Here is a 14502-nt window from a genome sequence, read left to right as displayed (position 1 = left end):
AAAGCAGAATGGCAAACGGAATACGGTAATAGTGGCCTAAGGGATCTAATGTCTTTTTACGATATATAATGGCTCATATAAGACTGGCTCAAACATTTTAAAATGTATATAAAGTCTCATAGTATGATGATAGAAGTGAGATTTTGTGTGAAGATGGCTATAATGAAGACCATGTGCCAGTTTTGCGAGGTTCTGGTTGTGCGGTTTTCCCTGGCATCCGCTGCCACACATTCTTTCATTTGGCTGATGAAGTGTAATTTGACTTTTGATATTCCCATTGATGTTCATGGTTCGCAGACCTCAGACTTAATCTATTCAAATGCATAAGCTGTAAATATCCTTCCTGGACTACTGCACAGAATTAACATTTTTACAAAGAAGCTGTTTTATTTAGATAAAGTTAGAAAGCTTTACCACAGTCCCGGTTACATCATTGCCATTTTTTTCCACCGCAGGTTTGGCCCCCGAAAAATGGAAAACATTGATTGTTTCCTGTGTTATGACTTGAAAACGTAATCTGACAATCCTGGCACGTTCTTGCCAGCCATTGTCTCTTCTGCCTTGATAATGGCTTATGTCTTACCTAAACAGCTTCAATTTTCGGGCACACAGACTAAATGATATATTTATCCAATCTTTTTTTAACAGCCACATCACTTCATAACCTTGAAATTTAGCATCTTCTCTTTCCAGACAGCTCATTAACTCACCAGCATAGTACAGATGTAGACTCAGGCATGTTTTATTGGGGCAAAGGAAAAACAAATTAAATCTCTTAAAAAAAAAAAAAAAAAAGAAAATGTGTGTAATGAGATATATATATATATATACATACACACATATATATATATATATATATATATATATATATATATATATATATATATATTTATTATATATATATATATATATATATATATATATATATATAATAAATATATATATATGTGTATGTATATATATATATATATATATATATATATATATATATATATATATATATACATATATATACACATACACATATATATATATACATATATATATATATTTATTATATATATATATATATATATATATTATAAATATGTATATATATTATAAATATATATATATATATTATAAATATTATATATATATTATACATATATATATATATATTTTATAAATATATATATATATATATATATATATATATATATATATATATATATATATATATTATAAATATATATATAACATATGCACACACATACATGAAACATGTATATTAATGGCTGCAGATAAAAGTTAAATCCATTTTTAATAAAAAACAAAATTCAGTATTCAAGGGCAACATTCTCAAATATGACGACCACCTATATACATACAAGCCTCACAACATGCTTGGGTCTCTGAAAAAAATACGTTTTTGTTGCCTACATTGAGACGCTTCAGTCTTTAATAGGTTTCTTTTTTTCTGAAGTGTGACAGCTTCCAGGGATTGCAGAAGAAATAGCCATAACAGGATGTATTTCACGTACTTCAATACAATGATGAAAGACAAAGGCCGCAGCCAATGTTAGATTTAATGTCTGAAACAGAATCCATGCTATGTCAAACTGTGATAAACAAATTGTAACAAAAAAAATTACAGATGTGGCGTATTAAAATCTTTTCCTTTTGATAATTTCCGGTTTCCAGTTTATTGGATGGGTTTCTTCAGTCTGAAAAAGTGAAAACAGGGAAAGGTTACTATGGGGGAGCATTTTCTATGACCAGAATTCATCAATTAGTCATCACAATGTATCTACTGATATAAAAGATACATACAAGACTACTTTCATATCATTAATACAATGAATATAACATAAAAAAAAACATGAAAATCTGTGAGTAAACTTAATGAATGTCCTATTTTGTGTGCACAGCTTCAATACACACTTGCGTCTCCATAGTTCCAAATACGATGAAGAGGTGACAAAGTGTTCAGGCTATTTTTTTCTCCACCACTGCCCCATACAGCAGATGGCCTCTCACACTCAGCACTTCATTAATGTATGTTGTCTTCACTTCCATGTAGTTCCATGTGTAATTTTCTTAACCTAAATTCTCCTACTTGAGGATCGAGCATTTGTCTGCTTTCTATTATACAACAGTTGCAGATAGCAAATTTTGGATAACTCCTAAATGCTTATAACCAAAAATAATATAGAGTAGGAGAAATAGTGCAGGAAACCAAAAGAAAAAAAACTCCTAAAAAAATGACTTTATTAGTATTAAATATTAAAATCTATGAGTATAAAACAAAGTTGCTTTTACATAGTCATTATATAGACTGATTAATTATGGTGGGTGTAAAAGGGTCATAGATACGATTAGTGAGGATAGTGCTAGTTGTTTGCTATTCTCAAGGTAGGGACAACTATAGTAGTTGTGCTTTTTAAGGTGGCGTCACACACAGCGACAACGATGTCGCTGGTACGTCACCATTTTCTATGACGTTGCAGCGACGTCCCGTCGCTGTCGCTGTGTGTGACATCCAGCAACGAGCTGGCCCCTGCTGTGAGGTCGCCGCTCGTTGCTGAATGTCCAGCTTCATTTTTTGGTCGTCGCTCTCCCGCTGTGACGCACAGATCGCTGTGTGTGACAGCGAGAGAGCGACGAAATGAAGCGAGCAGGGAGCAGGAGCCGGCACCTGGCAGCTGCGGTAAGCTGTAACCAAGGTAAACATCGGGTAACCAAGGTGGTTACCCGATATTTACCTTCGTTACCAGCCTCCGCCGCTCTCACGCTGCCAGCGCCGGCTCCTGCTCCCTGCACATGTAGCTGCAGTACACATCATGTAATTAACCCGATGTGTACTGTAGCTAGGAGAGCAAGGAGCCAGCGCTAAGCAGTGTGCGCGGCTCCCTGCTCTCTGCACTGTGACATGTAGCTGCAGTACACATCGGGTTAATTAACCCGATGTGTACTGTAGCTAGGAGAGCAGGGAGCCAGCGCTCAGTGTGCGCGGCTCCCTGCTCTATGCACATGTTGCAGCACAGCGACGCGTGTCGTTATGATCGCTGCTTCGGCTGCTGTGTTTGACAGCTAAGCAGCGATGATAACAGCGACTTACAAGGTCGCTGCTACGTCACAGAAAATGGTGACGTAACAGCGACGTCGTTGTCGCTGTCGTTTAGTGTGACCCCAGCATTACTCAAGTAGTTTTTTTAGAATGAATTGTAGGGAGATTGGGGACAAAATATCTATCCCTCCCTTTCACCTACCTACCAGCGGAGGTGCACCATATGTTGTTGGGTACCCCCCGCTCCTCGTCGTCTCTCCCTATTTTCTCCCTGCAGCTCGTCAGTTGCAACCGGGAGACCCACCACCAAGGGAAATAGTGCAATTAGTCACAGGTCATTATTCAGCCGTACACAAGTATGTTCCAGCAATATAATAGATATGATATGAATCTCAGATCAATGAAAAAATTTTTTTTTTTTTTTTTTTTTTTAGAATCCCAGCAGGGATAACATATCTGCTGGGACCATCCAGTAGTATATCCTGTATATCCCGACGCGTTTCCCCCCTATATTTTTCTTAGGGGTTCATCAGGGGAATATCTGATCCGAGGCTTGTTTCTAAAAAAGATATTACATATCTCTAATATAATGCATTTTAATGTCTTAAGAGTCTACATAGGTTCTCAAAGAGATGGCACTCAGGATATTAATACGGTGTGAAGGAGCATACCTTAAAGATCCAAGGATACTGGCAACCAGAGCGTGACGTCAGTGGCCCATAATAGGGTCAGTCGTCCAGTACACAGTAGCTGGCTGCATTCCAAATACTGCCGGTCCCATAGTGCCGGCTACTATGTAGTACAACCTCCCACATCCATCCCTGTCTTTTAAATGGGTTGACTTCTTACCATTCCCGGCTCCCTGATGCCGCGCCGGAAGTGCTATATACGTCACTTCCACATCCGCTCCATGAGACCGCATTATTGCGCTCCATGGCGACCAACCGGAAATAATCCTGAGATCACTTCCGCAGATGCGCATTGCAGTGGTTCTAAGCGTTCCACGGTGCCGCGCCGGAAGTGACCCATAACGTCACTTTCGATGTGCGGCTTCTCCAAACCTCCCCGTGATGCCGGATCAACACATGATATCAACGTCACTGCCAGATATGCGCAGTAACCATGTCAAGGGGCATTGATGACATCGCCCACACTGCGCATGTTTATTCTGGGCCTGGCAGATTCCAACGCACCGGCCTCACTGTATAAACGCCGCTGTTGGGAGTATTGCTCTCTGCAATTTGCAGCATAAGTGCAGGGCAGCATATCGATCCATTAGCACATATATATAATATGTATCTAGATATAATAAATACCATATATGCCACTGGGAGTAGGATAAACCGCCACTTATGAACCACTTCTCCTGTAATGCCTAGTTCCAGCCAAAATCTTATAGGCCAGATCTTAAAATTGCTTGGTTAAGCCAGATATCTGTTACTGCTACCGATACATCAATGTGTTAATGTTATCCACCACATACAGCAATGGGCTGTATGTAACCGTATTAATGTTACCCACTACATACAGCAATGGGTAACCAGAAACGATACCATATCCCTGTCTTATAATTGCAGCCAGGTTAAACATATATCTACAGGAGGCAGATTAGGGGATGGGGGTTTGGGGGGGGGAGCTACAATCTCCAAGAGAACCATTGAACCTAAAAGCACAAAAAATGACTGACCAGAAATAAATCCTGTCAGAGAAGACAAACAAAACCTGGCTATGGATTTATTAGAATCCCTCTCAGATATAGCAAATACAAAGGGGCCCACCTAACGCTCCTAGATAAAGCTAGTGTAGCTTAGAACCTCATTAAGTCCTCTTGGACTGACTGTATCTAGTAGAAAAGTCCACCGTGCCTCTCTCTGAAGTATTTTAATATCCCAATTGCCTTTCCTGATTGGCATAGGAACGACTTCGATTCCTTGGAATCGTATACTTTTTGAGTCTCCTTGATGACACATATTAACGTGTCTCGCTATAGGTGTATCACGTTTGTGGGTGATGTCACCTAGATGTTCTCCTATGCGAACACGTAATTGACGTCGTGTCTTGCCAATGTAACTGAGCGGACATGTACACGTGCACCTATATACCAAGCCCTCCGTCCGGCAGTTCACAAAGTCCCTGATATAGAAAACTCTTCCCGAATGAGAGTTGGTTAAGATTTTACTTTGATCGATAAGGGGACAAAATTTACAGGATCCACACCTGAAGGTCCCCTGGGGCTTCCTTTCCAACCATGTACCTGGTGGTTTTTCTGCCACATAGTGACTGTGTACTACATGATCTTTAATAGTCTTGCCTCTCCTGTATGTAATACTCGGATAAGGCGTAATATAGTTGCTTATATCGGGGTCTGATCTTAGTATCCCCCAATGCCGTTTCAGAATATGCATAATTTTGGTATTCTGGTCGTCATATGAGCCAATCAGTCTAGTAATCTGTTCTTGTTCAGGTTTGGGATTTGTTGTTAATAATGTAGCCCTCTTTTGTTCCCGAGCGGACTCAAAAACTGACTTTATTACATGTTCCGGGTACCCCCTTTCCCTAAAGTTATCACTGAGGCCATTTGCCTTTTGTTGGAAGTCATACCAGGAGGAGCAGTTTCTCCTAAGGCGGAGAAACTGCTCCTTCGGAATCCCCCTCCGTAAGGTCTCAGGATGATGGCTCTCCCATTTAAGCAAACTATTTGTTGCCGTTGGTTTACGATAGATTGTTGTTCCTAAGGTGCCATCAGTATTTTTGGTAAGGAGGATGTCTAGGAAGGGCAATTTGTCACCCCCCACTTCACATGTGAATTTGAGTCCAAAATCGTTCTTATTCAGATGTGCTACAAACTCTACGAAGGATGCTGCTCCCCCTTTCCAGAGGACGAGGATGTCATCTATGTAACGACCCCAGAAGATAATCTGGGGGTTCCATGTGACATCCTCATCCCCAAAAACCACGACATCCTCCCACCAGCCCAGGTACATATTTGCAAAAGTGGGAGCACAAGGGCTCCCCATTGCAGTACCCCTGAGCTGGTTGTAGAACTTGTAATGGAAGGTAAAGTAATTATGAGTAAGTACAAAAGTAAGGAGCTTGATTATAAAGAGATTATGTTCTCTATATTGTACCCCTCTTGTCTCCAGGTAGTATTTTACTGCTCGGATGCCGTTATCGTGTGGTATGCAGCTATACAGCTGTTCAACATCAATTGATGTAAGGATGGTGTCATTATCCACATGTATACCATCTAATTTGCTTAACAGGTGTGATGTGTCTCTTATGAAGGAGGGCTGTGTATTAACGAAATTTCTCAAAACTTTATCCAAATAGATGCTGGGGTTTTGACCCATAGTGTCAATGCCTGACACTATGGGTCGTGCCCTCAGGGGGTGTATACCCTTATGGATTTTCGGTGTAGAGTAAGAGGTCACAATTGTGACGTCCTTGGGGACAAGGAAGTCCCTTTCATCTTTTGAAATGAGGGTTTGGTCAAAACCTTCCTGTATAATTTCATTGAGGGCTGTTTTAAACTTAAGAGTCGGGTCTGCGGATAGAATGGCATAAGTGGTTTTATCAGACAGTAGGTGGAGGCACATGGAACAGTATTGATCCGTATCCATGATTACAATGTTGCCCCCCTTATCGGAGGGTTTTATTGTTATGGTCTTGTTTTGGTCAAGTATTGACAAAGCCTCTCTTTCTCTCTGTGTGAGGTTGTTTTTGCTACTTCTTAAACCAGGTTTTATCTTTCGTATCTCGTTTGTGACCAATGTCGAGAAAATGTCAATGCTAGTACAGTCAGTGGGGGGAGGCATCTTCCTATTCTTGGGTCTAAGACTCGTGAATGGACCAATCCCTTCATCTGTCCTATCAACCTCTGCCAGGCCTGCCAGAAGTCTGACGTCTGGGAGAATACTGAGGGGGATCCCCAGTCTCTGGCACTCATTAAGATCGTTATGTCTAAAGTGTTTCCTCCATCTGAGTTTCCTCAGAAATAACTCAAGGTCTTTCACCCAGACAAAAGCATCGAAGCGTGTGGTGGGGACGAAAGATAGACCATAACTAAGTACCTTCTCTTCCATAGCAGATTGTTAATCTATCTAACTATAAGCTATCTGCTGGCCATCCATTTGGCCCCTATTTACCATTTTTTGGGCCTTCTGCTGTGCCTTTTCCGAAAAGGATAGGGGTCCCATATACCTAAAAAACTGTTCTGATGTGCAGGTAAGGGTAAGGGCCCAAATGAAGAAGGTGGTTCCATAAACGAGGCCTGTACCCCTTCGTTGGTCCTGATTTCCATAATGGGTTTTGTCCCCCAGAGTTCCACATCCTCTGGTCCCACCACGTCCAGTAGAATGAGCACCCCCCCTAGGTCTAGTTAGACTTCTCTCTCTTGATCTACTCTCAGAGTCTGAAAGGTCTGAGGATGATATATCGCCTCCTCCTTCCGTAAGGTTAAAAGCCCTTCTCTGTTTGAAATCTTCCAGATCTCTGACAAAATGTTTGTGCTTACGATTCTTTAAATTTTGTTGGTACTTTTCTACTGCACCTTGTAGTGCCAATTCTTTGATCTGGAAGTCAGAGTCAGTATTAAATTTCAGGGCCTCTTCCCTAAGAGTAGTGAGAGTTTTATTAGTCTCCTCAAATTTCTTTTTCTCGTCTTCTAGGAGGATATTCATGAAGCGGAGTGAGGAAGCCACAGACTCCTCCCACCTTTTGAGGAGCAAGGGTGTCCTGACTCTTTCTGCTGGGACTAAGTTAATTCTTAGTCCTCTGGGCACTATATTGTTTTTTATATAATGCTCCAGGGACTGTAGTTCCCACCAGCTTTTTGCGTTGTCAAATATGCTGTTTGAAACCCTGCGGTTTCTTTTTGTTGAATTCGCTGTTTCGAGGTTTTTATCAGAAAAAACCTCCTCAGCGTCGCTGAGCCACCGATTGCTATTTAGGAACTAGGCATTACAGGAGGAATGGTTCATAAGTGGCGGTTTATCCTACTCCCAGTGGCATATATGGTATTTATTATATCTAGATACATATTATATATATGTGCTAATGGATCGATATGCTGCCCTGCACTTATGCTGCAAATTGCAGAGAGCAATACTCCCAACAGCGGCGTTTATACAGGGAGGCCGGTGCGTTGGAATCTGCCAGGCCCAGAATAAACATGCGCAGTGTGGGCGATGTCATCAATGCCCCTTGACATGGTTACTGCGCATATCTGGCAGTGACGTTGATATCATGTGTTGATCCGGCATCACGGGGAGGTTTGGAGAAGCCGCACATCAGAAGTGACGTTATGGGTCACTTCCGGCGCGGCACCGTGGAACGCTTAGAACCACTGCACTGCGCATCTGCGGAAGTGATCTCCGGATTATTTCCGGTTGGTCGCCATGGAAAGCAATAATGCGGTCTCACGGAGCGGATGTGGAAGTGACGTATATAGCACTTCCGGCGCGGCATCATGGTAAGAAGTCAACCCATTTAAAAGACAGGGATGGATGTGGGAGGTTGTACTACATAGCAGCCGGCACTATGGGACCTGCAGTATTTTGAATGCAGCCAGCTACTGTATACTGGACGACTGACCCTATTATGGGCCACTGACGTCACGCTCTGGTTGCCAGTATCCTTGGATCTTTAAAGTATGCTCCTTCACACCGTAATAATATCCTGAGTGCCATCTCTTTGAGAACCTATGTAGACTCTAAGACATTACAATGCATTATATTAGAGATATGTAATATCTTTTTTTAGAAACAAGCCTCGGATCAGATATTTCCCTGATGAACCCCTAAGAAAAATATAGGGGGGGAAACGCGTCGGGTATACAGGATATACTACTGGATGGTCCCAGCAGATATGTTATCCCTGCTGGGATTCTAAAAAAATTTTTTTCATTGATCTGAGATTCATATCATATCTATTATATTGCTGGAACATACTTGTGTACGGCTGAATAATGACCTGTGACTAATTGCACTATCTATTTCCCTTGGTGGTGGGTCTCCCGGTTGCAACTGACGAGCTGCAGGGAGAAAATAGGGAGAGACGACGAGGAGCGGGGGGTACCCAACAACGTATGGTGCACCTCCGCTGGTAGGTAGGTGAAAGGGAGGGATAGATATTTTGTCCCCAATCTCCCTACAATTTATTCTAAAAAACTACTTGAGTAAGAAGCACAACTACTATAGTTGTCCCTACCTTGAGAATAGCAAACAACTAGCACTATCCTCACTAATCGTATCTATCACCCTTTTACACCCACCATCATTAACCAGTCTATATAATGACTATGTAAAAGCAACTTTGTTTTATACTCATAGATTTTAATATTTAATACTAATAAAGTCATTTTTTTAAGAGTTTTTTTCTTTTGGTTAACTCCTAAATGCACCAGTAATAATCTAAAACAATAGCATAAATCTATCAAACTCATAGACGGCATTTCTTTTTGTGCTGCATGATAATCATTTTGGCACAGCTTTTGTGCGAACAGCCATGTTCCACTTAAAAATGTGGCCCATTTTCCTCCAGTGGCATTTTTATCACTACAACTGTAAGACAAGCCCCTGTCTGATCCTCAGTAACATGGAAGAGTTTGTCTTTCCCCATAGAGAACTGGTGCTGGACCCTCCGAGAAGTTTCATCATACTGGTGTCTCCCTTGAGAGAACATAAAATCATGCAATAATGAGATCAGAAATATTTTTAGACTTCAGACTGCAAAATGGAATATATAGGAACTAGCTATTCTTGTAGCATGCTACAATATTTTTTGTCAAGAAATAAAATGCCCATAATTTTAAAAGCATTTACCAACCCCGGATACAAAGTGTACCCATAGGGTTGTATTGAACCTCGCTGTTTGTATACGTCATCGTTCTGTTCCTCCATCAATAACAGTTCATGATTCCGTTGAATTGATACATTAAGCAGGTCCATGATATTCTAAAAAACTGAAAGGTCATGTAGACTCCCACTGAACCATCTGCCATAAATAGGCTTTCATAATGCTACAGATAAATTATTTATTCAGCAGCTTCAATAATTTATTTGGCTACTCATATCAAAAACCGTCTCAATGTGATCTTTCTATGTAGTGACAGGAGCCCTTCACAAATCTAATTAAAAAGAAGGGCTGCTGAGCGGAGCCTCATTAGAGGCCTGCAGACAAGTAGCGGGCAAAATTATGAAAGGAAAACGATGGTACCTGGTTTAGGGGGGAAAAAAAAATATGAATGCTGGCATTCAATACATGTCTGCCGACTTCAAAATCTTTACTAATGGAAGGACTACAAAAATTCTGTGTAACACTAATGTCCATATTGTGCAAGAATCAAAAATCTCAACAATTGTAACACTATACCAGAACCAAATGGATTAGAGAGGACCTTTCATTAAATGTTTCATTCGGAACTGGACACAGAATGTGGTAGTGGCTATAAAGTGAAATATTTTTTTTAGTTTTACCTCTCTGTTGTGGAGATATTAGCCATCAAAGTAATTGCCACCTAATGAATTAACTTTGTTTTTGTTTTTTTTTTTCTAAATCCAACTGAGTGTTATCAGATCGTTTTAACTGGGGCCCTGTACTTCCACTTCCTTCCCTAAATGAAGACGACCAATCACCATAGGAGTCAGTTCTGTTCTCCTGGTCTAGCCTCCTGCATGAATAAAAAGCACAGATGACTGACACCTTTCAGATAAGGTCTATCTCCTCTCATAGTACTGTCAGCTCTGAGGTACTGCCCCTCCCTCACACTGCTTGTTCGGAGAGGATAGCTCAAAAGGATCACTGTCCTATTTCTAATTGTTCTGCTCAACTCGTCATACTCTGCAATGAATGGAAAACAGGGTGTCATTACATCTAACAGAGGAGTAGTGCAGAACAGGCAGAACCCTCCTGTGTGGGATGTAAGGACAGCCCTGATCTCACAGCAGAGCGATTACAAGTTGCTTGAGCACAGCAGACATAAGAGAGAAAAAGACACACTCTGTAATCATGAAAGCGGATAGAATGGTTTGTAATATGTCAAAGCTAAACAAAGTTGTGCTGCCCCTCCGCCACACTGTCTCGTGCAGGAGGTTAGACCAGAAGATAAGGGCTGTATCATTAAATCTCACACACTGGAAAAGCTAAGGTATGGTGGAGACGTATTGTTCTTTCCTTTGAGTGTTGCCAACTGCTTATGATTGGTAAGCATAACTGTGTGATAACACACTGGGACTTCTGGGTTCCCACTTTAGTAATGGGAAAACCACTTTTACCTTAATAAGTAATAGGTTAGGCCAAGTTCGACCCTGCTGTTCACCTATTGTCATTCCCTGTTCCAATAGAAGCACCGGCTTCTAATCACCATACAGCGTTCAGTAAGCAGTGGGTTTTCCTTGGCTGTGTCAGACTACCAAAAAATGGACCTGCTGCTAAGTTGTAGGAGCAGGAGCTTTAATGAAGAAATGACAAAAGGTATCAGGTCTAAGAACCAAAACTACTGGCCATCAATAGAGAGTGGGTAGCCAGAAAATGTTAAATAATTTAGCAAGTCAATACATAGGCTAGGCACAAACCTCTAACCTGGATAAAATGTAATTCTATGTCATAGTTTTCTCAATTGATGTAAGCAGCGACAAAGGAAATCTAAAGAATATGGACAAGATTCTACAAGCAGCACTTGTGAAAGCCATGTCCAGGCGAAAACATCTGCTGTGGACCAGTCTGCAGATCACACATATGTAGATATACTAAAGATTTTCAAATCAATCAGCATGGAAAAATATTTCCACTATACGTGAACGAGTTATTGTAGAACCTCGCCTACGTGCACGGTAATGTAATGTGTTATGAGTTTTGGTGCATGGTGTGTAACAGCACATTACAAGAACCAAAATATATATTAAAAAAAAAAACAAAAAACTAAAAAAAAATAACCCCAAACATTTTATATTTGTACCTCACTTCACACTGTATAAGGGGAATACATACCGCAGTATCGTCCTCTCTGTATACTTTGACAGTTTTATCGGCTTCAGCAGTGATTAATCTGCTCTCTGATTGGTCAAAGGTGCATGCAAATATACCAGATTCACTGTCTAGAGAGCCTGGCTGAACGGCAGCATGGATTCTCTGGAAATTGTATCCTGTCCGCCAGTCCCATAAGTGCATTGTTCCATTATCAGCTGCAAGACAAAATCAGAAAGTGTCAGGAAATCGTACCCTTACCATGCAGGTCACTGTTTTTACAAAAATGACTAAACTAAGGCACCTCCGGACACCAGCACTCCATCAGAGTTGACGGCTAACGTGTTGATTATTGCATTGTGACCAGAGAGGTTCTGGATGAAGCTGCCGTCAGGAAATTTCCACTGCTTAATATTATCTGGTGACCCAGATGCAAATGTATACCTAGAAGAAAAGAAACGATTATAGAAGTGGATAAATTTGGAATATGCAGTTACACAGTAGACGTTGTGCTGACTATTCTCCAAGTGAAGAACTGCAGCGGTGGCACTTATTGTGTCACACGGTGAGCGCCTGTGCATCTAATGCTATTTCTGGTTTCTTGCAATACAGGTGGTTGATATTCTGCAGAAATATGTATTCAAAAAGATAAATATACCAAATCATTCCCGGTCATGTGCATATCCTATTTGTATAATGGGTTTTTTAGCAGAACAGATTTAAGTAACCCCTGCCTTTCTCCCGTAGGTAACATTGTCCAAGGACGATATGCATTGGATAATGCAAGAATGTGCATTTTACAATATACTCTGAATGCTTATTTCCAGCTCTTACATGATGATTGACAGATTTCAGAGCATGAGTATGTATAACAAAGAAGTCAATCAGTGGTGTGCAGGGGAAGTAGGATGGACTATGCAATGGATCTGGCTGGAATACTGCAGTAAAGTATGTAAGCTATACTGTATTATTACTGTGTCAAGCCACATCCCCCCATCATATTATGATGCCCCCAGACAGGCCACATGGCAATGGACAGATCCACATTAAGGGGGCATTCCCATGCAGGATATTTACGGCATACGAAAAGCAGAGGCCATAAATTCCCAAGAGATGTGGCTTCCATCTTCAGAACCTGCATTTATGTTTAAAATGGGCAGGAATGAAGTGGAGCGGTGTACACTCAAGCTCCGATCTCTATTCATTTCTACCGCAACTCTGAAAATTAAAGAGCAAGCACACCTTCAGATATGAATGGAGGGAGCTGGGCATGTGCAGATATATTATATATATTAATATTACCTTTCCATTCCTGACAGCAAGTCAAGGTGGTTATAAACATAAATGGAGGTCCCAACGGTGAAACCCAACTCTTGGACATTTATGACATGTGCTATCTGTATGCCATAAACGATACAAACTATAACGTACAAAAGACTTGCTTCCATTGCATCAAGCCATCCGAGCTTTATATATTCAACAGTTACATAAACATTACTACTCTGTAAGATATAAGGGGCTGCTGATAAGTGTTGTTTTACCCAGAAAGAAACGAGATAGGAAGATGAAACATTACATTTATTCCACATACTCTCCACTGATGTCAACACACTTCTTACATCGGTATTCCAAGTTCTGTAAGCCTAGCAAAAACGATTTCGGTTGTGAGTCAAACCAGGCATCCGTAGCAGCCATGGCATCAGAAATGGAGTGAAATTTGGTACCCTTGAGGTGTTTCTTCAGGTTTTGAAACATAGGATAGTCGGAGGAAGCTAGATCTGGTGAATAAGGTGGGTGGTCAACCAGCTGGAAGCCCAGCTCTGCCACTTTTGCCGTGGTCTCTTGTGCAGTGTGAGTGGAGGCATTGTGTTGCAGTAATAAGCTTCCTTTGGACAGCTTCCCACACCTTTTGGTCTTCAAAGCGGCCTTCAATTGGTCCAAAATTTCATTGTAATATCTTGCAATGGTGGTGGAACCCTTTTGAAGGTAGTCCACTAGCAGCATTAGTACTAGCACTAGCCCCTTGAAATTTGGGATTAACCACTTTCAGAGATTCAGCCATTGTTTTTTTACCCTTTTGTTTTTTTCCTCCTCTTTCAAGATTCACAACTTTACTCTTTCACCATAGCTGAAAAAAAATATTTTTTGCCTAAAGAGGTGTGTATTAAAACCCCTCCAGACAGACATTATGTAAAAAAGTGAGGTTTGCAAGTTATATTAAAATTAAAAATTTCCAGTATTAAATCACACATACACACAATATATATATATATATATATATATATATACACATACATATATATATATACACTGGAAAGCGGAATAGGAGGAAAGACCTACGATGTCATCAAAAGCTCCTACACCGAGAACCTCTGCAGCGTGAGTGTGAACGGTAGAAGAACGGCTTATTTCCAGCAGAGCCGAGGAGTCAGACAGGGCTGCAGCCTAAGTCCAACGCTCTTCAATATTTACATCAATGAGCTGGCTGC

The 14502-nt window shown here is 40.8% G+C and overlaps 1 protein-coding gene across 1 annotated transcript in view; it reads right to left on the bottom strand.

Moving 5' to 3' along the window:
• Positions 1 to 1284: 1284 nt before the first annotated feature.
• PLRG1 (pleiotropic regulator 1) overlaps positions 1285 to 14502 on the bottom strand; it is a 95924-nt gene continuing 82706 nt past the window's right edge. The window contains exons 13-15 of the mRNA XM_075335479.1: positions 12318 to 12457; positions 12038 to 12231; positions 1285 to 1706 (exon numbers count right to left, since the gene is read on the bottom strand). Of these exons, the coding sequence (XP_075191594.1) occupies positions 1647 to 1706; positions 12038 to 12231; positions 12318 to 12457 (394 nt within the window). The 3' untranslated portion in view covers positions 1285 to 1646. The remainder of the gene's footprint in view (positions 1707 to 12037; positions 12232 to 12317; positions 12458 to 14502) is intronic.

The sequence above is a fragment of the Anomaloglossus baeobatrachus genome, chromosome 1, assembly GCF_048569485.1.
Source record: "Anomaloglossus baeobatrachus isolate aAnoBae1 chromosome 1, aAnoBae1.hap1, whole genome shotgun sequence".
In the NCBI taxonomy this organism is placed as follows: Eukaryota; Metazoa; Chordata; class Amphibia; order Anura; family Aromobatidae; genus Anomaloglossus; species Anomaloglossus baeobatrachus.
Note: the sequence above shows the minus strand (reverse complement) of the source record. Positions and strands in the feature narration are given on the sequence as shown.